This window comes from Dermochelys coriacea, chromosome 6, assembly GCF_009764565.3.
Source record: "Dermochelys coriacea isolate rDerCor1 chromosome 6, rDerCor1.pri.v4, whole genome shotgun sequence".
NCBI lineage: Eukaryota > Metazoa > Chordata > Testudines > Dermochelyidae > Dermochelys > Dermochelys coriacea.
Genome location: NC_050073.1, coordinates 86,234,719 through 86,247,409, shown reverse-complemented (window position 1 = coordinate 86,247,409; position 12,691 = coordinate 86,234,719). Strand labels below are relative to the sequence as shown.

At 47.6% G+C, this 12,691-nt stretch overlaps 1 protein-coding gene across 8 annotated transcripts in view; it reads right to left on the bottom strand.

Moving 5' to 3' along the window:
- FLVCR2 (FLVCR heme transporter 2) overlaps positions 1-9,425 on the bottom strand; it is a 57,669-nt gene extending 48,244 nt beyond the window's left edge. For 7 of the 8 annotated variants that reach the window (XR_006281939.1, XR_006281943.1, XR_006281941.1 and 4 more), the window contains exon 1: positions 8,626-9,356. Coding sequence is in view for 3 of the 8 variants with exons in the window: in XM_038405902.2 (XP_038261830.1) it covers positions 8,626-9,267 (642 nt within the window). In the remaining 5 variants the exon portion in view is untranslated. Of the gene's footprint in view, positions 1-8,625 lie in introns of all 8 variants that reach the window. The other variant, XM_038405903.2, reaches the window with a different exon arrangement.
- Positions 9,426-12,691: the final 3,266 nt, after the last annotated feature.

Sequence of the window (12,691 nt, the reverse complement as noted above, 5' to 3'; positions counted from 1 at the left end):
CTGAATTAACAGGAAGCTGTAAGATGGTGCAACAAATGGTCCCTATTGCTCTCCTATAGTTAATCATCCAAAACACTCAGTAAGCACAGATGGAAAAGGTCTGGTGGCCTCTCTAGGGTTTGAGAGTTTACTGGCCTACTGAATGCTGCATCTCTGGCTTTACCGAGTTTCATTGGCTCACTCCATAGATAGATTCACCTGCATCACAAACTTCAGTTCCAGTAGCTGAATTATTTCAAGTAGAGAAAGGAGTCCCAGCTGCCTGCTGGGATTCCAGAGTTTGACAATAGGCTTGGGATTTGAGTACGAGTGTGAAACACTTGCCAGATCCAAGCATAGTAAGTACATGCAGGTCGGGTGCACGATGCATCCAAAAGTTCTGCTGATACAACTCAGTCCATGACTGTTATTCTAGATCTGGGCCCTTATATCCCTCTGCCAACACACCTCAGCTCTGTCCCATGTTACTCCCCTGCTAGACTTCTCACACAGTGACCAATAATCATGCTACGTTTTTGTGTGGTGGTTTAGGAGGAGGAAAAATGGAAATGAAATTGAACTAATTTCCCTTTATTTTTATGAACCAAGACTGTACTTGAACTCAGGCCCCATGAGATGAAAAGCTCGGGCTCAGGGCTCTTGTGTATCCCCACCATCACTGGAAAAGAAACATCAAGCCTTATATCTCAATAGCCAGCGCTGTCCTGGGAACAGAATAAACTCCCTGGCTCCCACTCCAGCACACTTCTGCTTCTTGTGACCTTGTTGACATCATAGAAGTCCCTTGCTCTGCACTATCACTCTGAGCCTCCCAGTTTAACTCCTGCTGTATTTGCCTTTGACCCAGCTCAGAGTCAGGGAAATCTCCCAGTTTATAACAGCAGCAACATGATGCAGCAACATCCCAGCATGAAGGCAGAGCCAGCAAGCAGGGATGTGAGCTGTAGCTTATGAAAGCCTATGCTCAAATAAATTTGTTAGTCTCTAAGGTGCCACAAGTCCTTTTCTTTTTGCAGATACAGACTAACATGGCTGCTACTCTGAAACCTAGATCAGAGAGCAGTTTTTGGCTAGGCAGTGGATGCTGAGAGGGTCAGTGGAGACGCTCACTCTTTGGGGAAGGGGTGAGGAATGCATCACTTCCAAGGATTCTCTACAACTACACAGGAAGCAAACAGTACTAATGTCGGAGAGGCTTGGGGCAGCCCCTCCACTCCCCAAAAGAAATACCACAACCATTCGGAGAACTCCTCTGCACACCAGAAAGTCAGCTGCTCTGAGCCTATGCTGTGGCTCTGTCTGAGGTTGGTGTCTGGCTGGGAGTAGGAACTCAGATGCAACACAAAGGAAGGTTTATCTCAGGCTCCAATGCCTAGACTGTTTATAGAAATCTAAGCATTTCTGGAGAAGCCACATCTTTGCCTGGCCCTGACACATCCTCCCAATGTGGGCCCAGACACTCCCTAAAAATGAGAGACCAGAATGTACAAGTGCTCATTAGAGTGTTCTCTAATCTGAGTGCTCTGACCCCCCCACACACCCTCCTGCAGAAACTGGAAACGTGGCTGCCAGAGGAGGCTGGGTATGTCACTCAGGCCACCTCCTGCCCCTTTGTGGTCCCACATTAAAGCCATACCTGCTCTAATAGATACACCTCAGTCCCTGGAAAAATCATGGAGCAGGTCCTCAAAGAATCAATCCTGAAGCACTTAGAGGAGAGGAAAGTGATCAGGAACAGTCAGCATGGATTCACCAAGGGAAGGTCATGCCTGACTAATCTAATCGCCTTTTATGATGAGATTACTGGTTCTGTGGATGAAGGGAAAGCAGTGGATGTATTGTTTCTTGACTTTAGCAAAGCTTTTGACACGGTCTCCCACAGCATTCTTGTCAGCAAGTTAAGGAAGTATGGGCTGGATGAATGCACTATAAGGTGGGTAGAAAGCTGGCTAGATTGTCGGGCTCAACGGGTAGTGATCAATGGCTCCATGTCTAGTTGGCAGCCGGTGTCAAGTGGAGTGCCCCAGGGGTCGGTCCTGGGGCCCGTTTTGTTCAATATCTTCATAAATGATCTGGAGGATGGTGTGGATTGCACTCTCAGCAAATTTGCGGATGATACTAAACTGGGAGGAGTGGTAGATACGCTGGAGGGGAGGGATAGGATACAGAAGGACCTAGACAAATTGGAGGATTGGGCCAAAAGAAATCTAATGAGGTTCAATAAGGATAAATGCAGGGTCCTGCACTTAGGATGGAAGAATCCAATGCACCGCTACAGACTAGGGACCGAATGGCTCGGCAGCAGTTCTGCGGAAAAGGACCTAGGGGTGACAGTGGACGAGAAGCTGGATATGAGTCAGCAGTGTGCCCTTGTTGCCAAGAAGGCCAATGGCATTTTGGGATGTATAAGTAGGGGCATAGCGAGCAGATCGAGGGACGTGATCGTTCCCCTCTATTCGACACTGGTGAGGCCTCATCTGGAGTACTGTGTCCAGTTTTGGGCCCCACACTACAGGAAGGATGTGGATAAATTGGAAAGAGTACAGCGAAGGGCAACAAAAATGATTAGGGGTCTAGAGCACATGACTTATGAGGAGAGGCTGAGGGAGCTGGGATTGTTTAGTCTGCAGAAGAGAAGAATGAGGGGGGATTTGATAGCTGCTTTCAACTACCTGAAAGGGGGTTTCAAAGAGGATGGCTCTAGACTGTTCTCAATGGTAGCAGATGACAGAACGAGGAGTAATGGTCTCAAGTTGCAATGGGGGAGGTTTAGATTGGATATTAGGAAAAACTTTTTCACTAAGAGGGTGGTGAAACACTGGAATGCGTTACCTAGGGAGGTGGTAGAATCTCCTTCCTTAGAGGTTTTTAAGGTCAGGCTTGACAAAGCCCTGGCTGGGATGATTTAACTGGGACTTGGTCCTGCTTTGAGCAGGGGGTTGGACTAGATGACCTTCTGGGGTCCCTTCCAACCCTGATATTCTATGATTCTATGATTCAATCTATGGTGAAGTCTGGCACAGACTCTGGAGCATAGGCACTGACTCCAGGGGTGCTCTGGGCCCAAGCACCCATCAAAAAAAATAGGGGGTGCTCAGCATCCACCAGAAACAACTGTTCGGCAGTTGGCAGGAGGCACTTGGGGGAGCGCAGAGAAGAGCGAGCGACAGGTGGGTGCAGCGCTTTGGGGATAGAGTGGGGGCATGAAGAGGTGGAGGGAGGGCAGGGCTGCAGGGAAAGGGACAGAGTAGGGGCAGGGCCTCAGAGTGAAGCAGGGATGGAGCACCCACCAGGAAAAATAAAAGTTAGCACCTGTGCTCTGGAGGGAAGGGAAGTCTGCCTCACTTCCCAATTAACTATCCCCCTGTTCTGCCCACACCAAATCAGACCTCATTTAGAAGGCAGGAGATGCTGAGCTAGTAGAGAAGAATAATAATGATTAGTAGGTTGCTTGAAGAAGGAGAAACCCACAGCACGGGATCCTGACCATTTATCAGGCTTTTAGGAGAAAGCACTATTCTGCAGTGAAAACTTTTCAGGCAAGGTTCACCTGTGCAATGAGATGTTAAGCAGAGTTGTAGGCATGGTACAAACAGTGCTGTGAAGTCCCCCTGCATAGAAGCAACTGATCCATGATTGGGATGTTACGGACCAGCTAATCAGAGTGGGGCTGGGATTCTTCCCTGATGCACAAAAATCCTGCTTTTCCCCAGGCAACTTCCACCTCAGAAGCCCTAGAACACCAGCTGCAGAGCAGTCCAGCCTCCTCAGAGTCAGCACAGTGACTCCACCCAAGAACACATCAAGTGGCTGCATTCTCCCCAGAGCCAAAAATCAAATCAACGTAAGTCAAAAACTCTCCTTCCTACTAAGACATTCCCCAGGTGTTTTCCAGACCGGTGATCTGCTAGGTCACTCCAATCCTTGACTCTGGGAGCCAGCCTTCCCTTGATCTGCTGTGGGAACCCGCCAATCCTGGGCTGTTCTCACACAGCCTCTGGCATGTAAGCTGCTCCTTGGATTGTGCAACCAAATGACACTAGCCAATATTTCCACTCCCAGACACAACCCTAGGAACCTCCATCTTGCAGTGTCCGGATATGCCCGCTGGACGCTGCAAGCTTATATGAGTTTGTCAATTTAACAAAGAAATTGATATGCAACAGGCTTGTTATCCCAAGGGAAGTCTCTGACGCGCTTCAAATTAAATGCACTGCTTCAGGTAGAATAAACAAACAGATTTATTAACTACAAAGGTAGATTTTAAGTGATTATAAATCAAAGCACAATAAGTTGGATTTGGTCAAATGAAATAAAAGCAAAACGCATTCTAAGTTGATCTTAACACTTTCAATGCCCTTACAAACTTAGATGCTTCTCACCACAGGCTGGCTGGTTGCCCTTCAGCCAAGTTCTCCCTTTTGATCAGGGCTTCCATCGCTAGGTGGTGATGTCTGTAGATGGAGGTGGAAGAGAGAGGAAGAGCATGGCAAATGTCTCATCCTTTTATGATGTCCTTTCTTCCCTCTTGGCTTTGCCCCCCACTTCAGAGTCAGGTGAGCATTACCTCATTGCAGCCTCAAACTGACCAAAGGAACGGGAGTGACTCACTTGAGAGTCAACAGATCCTTTGTTGTTGCCTAGGCCAGTGTCCTCTGTTCCTAAATGGCTGGGTTGGGTTTGTCCCACACATGCCCTGATGAGGTGTGAACTGCCCCTCTGCTTCTGCCTCCTGCAGAAACTGGAAGCATGGCTGCCAGAGGAGGCTGGGTATGTCACTCAGACCACCTCCTGCCCCTTCGTGGTCCCACATTAAAGCCATACCTGCTCTAATGGAGAGTTTTTGCCTGGGCTTATTTTAAGCCATGAAGGCACATTTTCAGCCTCATAACTATATACATGAAGTTACAACCTATAACATTACTGTAATAACAATTACTAGAAGATCACTATAAAAACAATGCTCAGTGCATCATAAGCTTTCTGAAGACACCCGACATGACAAACTTTGCATTGGATACCACACAATCATTTTACAAGGATGAACATGGGAGAGCTGGGTGTTCCCCCAAGGTACAGAACCTCACACCTACCTATCCACATCAATGTCTTCAACTACTCGTAAGAGACAGAATAAGGGCAGAGGAAAAATCTTCCCACAGATAGACGCGTGCTCTTCTCCTGCAATGTCCTTACTCCAGACCCATCAGTTGTGTCTTTCCCTGGTATCAGAACATGCATGTCCTGAGTAGCAGGGCAAGAACCAGAAGCAGGGTCCAGCCCCAGTTTGATATAGAAGAAGACTCCAGAGGTGGAAGCAGGAAAGAGGAATCACAGAAACACAGATGCTCTCACTTTATGCTAACAGAAAGAGAGAGGATCGTACATAGAACCCCCTGAAATTCTTTTGATTTTCTACAGTAGTTTGTTTTGTTTTCAGAAATTTCTTGTTATTTCATCTTATCTATTCTCCCCACCCCACAGGTTGAGTCCAGCCCCTGGGGTGGTGGGAGACCAAGGGCAGGGAGAACGGTAGAGGGTGTTGGGTCCTGCCCCAGGGAAGGGGGAGACCCTGGGGGTGGATTGCAGAGCGAGCCCATCCCACCGTCACCCAACAGCAGTGTCTCCTGTCCTGGATGCTGGGCCCAGCTTCCCACCTCCGGGTCACACTGATGCTCAGCTTTGGCCCAGTTGCTCCTCTGTGGTGATGATGGGGGGACTGGACAGGACAAATTTGAGTGAGGAGGGCTGTGACCCCATGCACCAGGTCACAATGCCACTCACTCATATTTGGCCCAGTGAGCTACCTCATCAGGGGGCCAGAGAAACCTGAGAAACGCTATGACCATGGACCAGAACACAACAGCCAGAGCAGGGAGACAGGCCCAGCCCCTTGAGACAGGAGCTGCCGCTGTGGGGTATTTCATTTCATGGGTTTTTTAATGTTCTTTTTCATTTTATTTCACATTAGCAAAAAAGACAGAGCTCTGATTATATCTCTCCCTCTTGGCAACAGCTAATCTTGTGCCCCTTGCACTCCTCATAACAAGCAGATAAAATAACTGGAGCTGCCAGCAAGCCCAATGGGAGCAAATAAACCTGGTCACAGCTCAGTAGTTCAGAGGTTTAAACAAGGGTGAAAATGAGCAACCCAGACTGTCAGACTGCTGCTGATTACCAGATTTCTTTCTATGGCTCCTTACTAATGATCAGTGTAACCCCGGAGGACTTTCAGAACTTACAAGGAAACAATCTCATTAGCAAGCTAAATATTTCTCCTGCACTCACCATTGTGATATCTGGGCGCTAATGGTATTTAGAGAGTCAGTCCCCTGGGTCTCAAGGAATAAGTTTGTTCAGCCCTTAAAGTGTGCAAAACAGATTTTTCAAATATATGGGACATGGGTCCCTGTTCCAGCAGCCCCCCTATTCCTGCAGTCTCTAAACTCTTAGAACAATGCTCTCACTGTTATCCTTTTTTGCTAGAGCATGTGTTCTCAGCTGGAATGAGGAGTGAGACTGAGATTTTCCTCCTGGCATAAAAAGACCAAAGCCGACTTGGAGCACCTGCCACACATGATGGGTCAGAACAACCAGCCGGGTCACTGCCCAGCTATAAATAAATATACTGCAGGGAAAATGACAAATCCTGGTTGGGTGCCCCTGCGCGCACGCACGGTCACTGTGGAACTCCACTATCAAGTAAGCTACAGATTACAGGTGACATTGTCAGGATCTCAGCAGAGATCCCTCAACACAGCATGGCAATTCTGAAGCATGTTTATTGTTTTTACACTGCTTGAAGAATTCAGTAGAAGGCTATTAAGAATAGGCTGCTCTCCCTATCTTCTTTCTCTGGGACACAGAGCCTCAGGAAAAATCATTACATGCTGATCTTTCGGGCTTATGGCCAATTAAGTGTTACCAACATTTCAATAAGGGGCTCCCATAAAGATCCTTCTGAAATAAGCCTGTACCATATCCCAGGAGTGTGAGTATTTGCAGGGGAAAGAATGGGGAAATCTATTCATTTCCCCATTTGGAAAAAAGCTTTTTGAAAAGTAAAGTGGGAGAAAGCAGCACTGGGCAAACAAATGAATCTGATGGGCCTTTGCTGGATGTGGTTACACTTTATTTCTAGAAACTCCCCTGAGTCTATTGACAGTGTTTGATTTAACCGTGATCAGATCATGGCATTTGAAGTGAAAAGTCAGGTGAGACCCTGTGAATGGGACCAAGGGTGGAGAATTCAATTCTCTCTACTGGAATTTTTTTTTAAATTACACCTGAAATGTGGTGCAATCAGATTCATTCACTGATTTGCTTTTCAGAAGTAACGTTGAGCCCCAGGAATAAAGCATGTTCAGCAGGGATGACTTAGTAGTATCCAGACTGGATGCAATTCCAGTAGAGGTAGTAAATCGGGGCGGGAGGGGGTAGGACTTATCATGTAATGCTCTACATGCTTCCGGGGCACTACGTGGTGTGAGGCACCCACACACCCAGTTTCCTTCTCAAATCCATGAGACACTCCTACTGGGCAGGGAGGACATTATGTACTGTGCCACTGCCTTGTACACAGAACTATATATTCAAAGCAGACTGAATGCCAAACCATTCCTATTGCACCCCACCCATGGTCTGAACTAGATAAAATCTGGGACACTGCCTACACACTGAAGACATGTGCCAGTCCAATAGTTAGTATTTGGTTTTAGTGATCCTCTGCTTTTAATATTCATACAGCATGAATTGCCTTCCAAAGCCATGTTGTAATGTTGCTAGTGCATTTATTTCATGCAATGTGCATCAGTGAGGCATTCAGGTGCAAGGGTCAAGAAGTGATTTCCCTGATCTGGTTTCAGAAGTTAGAAAAAATTTCTTTTCTTTTCAAGTGTGAACTGGCTGCAGGTGAAGAATGTTACATCTTGCAGGAATGTCAATCACAACCACCTCACTGACCTGCCTTGGCATCAAAGTGCTTAGAAGAGTTTGCTCCATTCTTGTGCAAAGAAGCAAAGTCTCTGTCTAGCATGTCTTACTGGAGAAGCTCATTGCCTTACTATGGATCAACAAAACCAGAGACAGAAAAATCAGAAGAGCTATGAGATAAGGCCCAACACATGATTGCTCCCTTTGACACATTTTCTAGCTTTTTTTCTAGTCTAATTTTAAATATCCCAAGCAATAAGGCTCCCATTTCTTTCCCTGGGAAAAATATCACAGCCCAATACACCCCAGAATCTGAAAGTTTCCTGATATTTCAACCTAAATTGTCCTTCTCAATATCATCTTGTTCTTCCTAATTATACCCCCTGGTATCATGCTAAATAATCCCTCTCCCTTGGTTGGGTTAGTAGAGTTATGTTTCTCTCTAAGTCATATCATAGCCAAGCTAAGTATATTTCCTGCCAAATATACAAACCATATTTTTCCCAGATGAATCTCTGCCTGTTATTTCTAATGTCGCTAAGTCTCTCTGTATTTCTCTCTCCTCCCTGGAGATTGCAACTCTTCCCAACTTAGGGTCACCAGTGAGTTTCATTACTTCTCCACCCCCCAACTTTAATGGGGACACCATAGGTTCCAAACATTTAGGGATGAGAGGCCTGGTTCCCAGGTTACCTGGTTCCCAAAGACAGCGATGGAGCAGGCGGTAGAGACCTCATGGGCCCCAAACCAGATGGAGGCGATGCGCGAGGGCATGCCCAGAATGAAGACCTGCGCCACCGAGCAGATGACCTGCCCCAGGACAGTGACAGGGAAGAGGTGCGGCTTCATGCTGCCCAGCTTCACCCAGGCGCCTAGACAGTTGAAGGCTGAACCGGCGAGGGCGATGAGGCGCAGGCCCCTCTTGTCCAGCAGCCAGGCCACAGGGAAAAGAAGGGGGATGTAGGTGAGCATGTAGCACATGGAGAGCCAGTCGATGGCGAAGGTGCTCACGCCGTAGAAGCGCATGAAGATGTTGTTGATGCTGCCGTACTGGATCCACTGGAAGGCATTGCAGAGCGAGTAGCAGCTGAACAGCAGCACCACGGGCCAGCGGCGTAGGGACAGGCGCACCTCGGGGGGCCCCCCGGGGGCAGACCCACTGGGGGTCTCGGCTTCCACTGATCCAGGCACCGGCTTCACCCCCTGCAAGAGCTCGGGCGTCTCTTGATACACCAGCCCCTTCTCGCCTGGCTCCGGCCCCCCGCTCACCGCGGCCCCCCGGGAAAACGCCGAGCAACACGGGCTCCCCATCCCCAGGGCAGCGCTGTCCCGCATCGTGTGCCCGGCCCCTGCCTGCCCCCACCCCGCTCCTTATGGGGTCGCCGGTCTCTTCTCCGCGCCGCGCCGCGCGCTCCCTCGCTCCTCCGAAAGCGCCACTGTCAGCACCGCGCCATTCCCGCAAGCCAAGGGGCGCTGATTTGCTCTCACAGCGATGCTGGGGATTGGCCAGCTGGCCAAGGGGGCGCCGCCCCCTCCACGCTGACTGGCTGAGACGAGGCCTGCCGCGCTCCGTCCCTTACCATGGAAACCCTGCCGCGCCTTCCCTGGGGCCGCTGGGGCTTCTGCCGCTGAGGCGGCTCTTGCAGCGCCGGGCTCTGCAGGGTCCCCTCACCCGCCCCCGGCTGGGCCCCAGCGGACGCTCCCGGGAAAAGTCCAAACAACCTAAAGGACCTGGCCTCTGATCCCGGAGAGGCGGCGGAATTGCGCGCGCCCCAAGGGTCACATCCTGGGCTCCATCGCGGGCTGCAGGCTGGCTGAGGGGGCAGTTCGAGGGAAGGCTCTGGAAAGACACTGCTGGAGATACACAGCCCACCAGTAAAACTACTTCTACAGCAATGGGCAGCGCAACCCGACCCACTGCGATGCAGGGCAGTGAAGCCTGAGGCTCAGCTTTAACAGCTACTTACACGGATTGTGATTAACAAAAAAAAAAAATCCTATGAACCTTTCCCTTCTGCAGGTCAGAAAATAATCACTCTGCCTACAGAGGAACACCAGCAACACTGGCTACATAGCAGAACTGGGTCACCTCCTCATCCAGCTGGTGCCATCTCAACTAAAGCCCCTGCAGAGTACCAAAAACAACGAGGAGGCCTTGTGGCACCTTAGAGACTAACAAATTTATCTGGGCATAAGCTTCCATGGTCTAGAACCCACTTCATCAGATGCATGGAGTGGAAATTAGAGTAGCAGGTACATATACATAGTACATGAAAAGATGGGAGTTGCCTTACCAAGTTGGGGGTCAGTCTAAGGAGACAATTCAATTAACAGTAGAGTACCAAGGGAGGAAAAATCACTTTTGTAGTGGTAATGAGGGTGGCCCATTTCAAACAGTTGACAAGAAGGTGTGAGTAACAGTAGGGGGAAATTAGTTTTTGTAAAGACCCATCCCCCCAGTCTTTATTCAGGCCTAATTTGATGGTGTCCATTTTGCAAATTAATTCCAGTTCTGCAGTTTCATGTTGGAGACTGTTTCTGAAGTTTTTTTGTTGAAGAATTGCCACTTTTAAGTCTGTTATTGAGTGACCAGGAAGACTGAAGTGTTCTCCTCTTGGTTTTTGAATGTTATAATTCCTGATGTCAGATGTGTGTCCATTTATTCTTTTGAGTAGAGACTGTCCGGTTTGGCCAATGTACATGGCAGAGGGGTATTGTTGGCACATGATGGCATATGTCACATTGGTAGATGGACAGGTGAACAAGCCCCTGATGGTGTGGCTGATGTGGTTAGGTCCTATGATGGTGTCCCTTGAAAAGATATGTGGACAGAGTTAGCACCAGGGTTTGGTTCCTGGGTTAGTATTTTTGTTGTGTGGTGTGTAGTTGCTGATGAGTATTTGCTTCAGTTGGGGGGCTGTCTGTAAGCGAGGACTGGCCTGTCTCCCATCGTCCTTCAGGATAGGTTGTTTTCAAACTAAACCCAAAGGCAAACATACATTACTCTTAGGTCTGGGCACTGCTAAGTTCCTGATCAGTAGGCGCAAATAACTTCATCCAAAGCCAACTGGTGCTCAAGATACCATACTAACACTTCAAACAAAGTAGTCCAGCGATAGTCATAGGCGACCGCAGGCCAAATCTTGACCACCAGATGCTTTAGAACGGACCTCAAAATATTTTTATTTACTTATTATTGGGGGTTTTTTTTATTATTTTCTCTGGAGTCTGGCCCTTGACTATACCTTGACAAAAAAAAATTGACTATCCCGGCACAGGAGAGCCTTATGCAGAACAATCACACTAGTAGATACTTCTAAATATTATGCTATGGTGACATAAGACAGACTCTCACCAAATACAATATCAGAGACCATAAACTTGGAGTGGCAAGTGGAAGATACAAGGCATAACTCAAGAAAATAATGACTGCAAACAAAGTGAGATAAGACAAACTGCGGCACACACGCATCTTCTACTCTAATACCCAGTGCAAGAAAGATGTTTCAGACTGTCAGGAAATTTAAAAGGCTCTTAAACGCAATGAGGACAAAATGAAGAGAAAGAGAGACAGCATTACACTACGTAGCAAACTGAATCAGGTATGGGCAAGAAGTCATACGGAAATCCAAATACACTAAAGCCTCATCTTGGCAGACGCTTGAGATACTGTATCCACCTGTAACAGAGGTCTCAGGGTGGGCTCTCTCACATATTTGTCGCATTCATCATAGGTATCATGCCAAAAAGTATTATTGAATTGGAATTTACTGAAGGAGATAAGCTAGAGGTTGCAACCTCTCCTGGACAAAGCTACCTCCCGACTGTGCAGAAGGGGAGCACAAAGAGAGGGAATTAGGAGGGCAGCTTCTCTTAGTCCAGGCCCTACCCCTAAAACAGAAAAGGTAAATAGGGATAGGAAGATCAGGCCGAGAGAACCTCCCCTACCCCACTATGAATAATAGATTGGGGAGGGAAGGCCTGTTTAGAGCAGACTCTGGCTTCCTACTGCTGCAGGAGAGATAACTTCTCTTGAGGCAAATCCATGAATATCAGACAAATTCAGCACAAGTGCCAGGAAAACATCTTCTGTCTGTCTCATGTGTGAAAGAAGAAAGAAAACAAAACATGAATGTGGCTTAATGTATGGTTGGATGGATTCCTTTATTTATGTTGGTGGAAGAACATCAGTATAGGAAGGGCTGCCCAGTCATAACAATAACTCTGTCTTGGCTCTGCTCTGCAACAGCAAATCTGTGGCATTTGAGCTTCCACTTTTCTTACTCCAAATTGTGACATTCTAATGCGGTGCAATCTGGGACACCAGACAACAGAGCTGGAATCCCTTGTGTGATGGCTGACCCACTGCCTTGGTGCTGCTGAGGTACTAGATGCAGGATAGCTCTTCTAATCCTCAAGATATCATGCAGCAATTCACTAGCCAAAAGCTTTATCCCATTCAATACCAGTGCATGCAGGGTTTTGGAGTGAGCTTCTGCCTTTCTGTGGCTAAGTTCCAATGTAGAGGTGTTGGAGAAACATTGACGGAACCATATTTTGTCAGAATGCGCAGTTCCCTGAATCTAAATGCTCTGTCCAATTTACCCAATTTCACTAGAATTTATTTTTGGAAGGAAACTGAGTTCCAACAATGTCAAAAAGTCCCATTTTGACATTTTCTGAATGAAACATTTTGATATTTGTTGTTTTGAAACAACTTTTTTATTTTGATTTTTTTGTTTACTTTATATGTTATGTT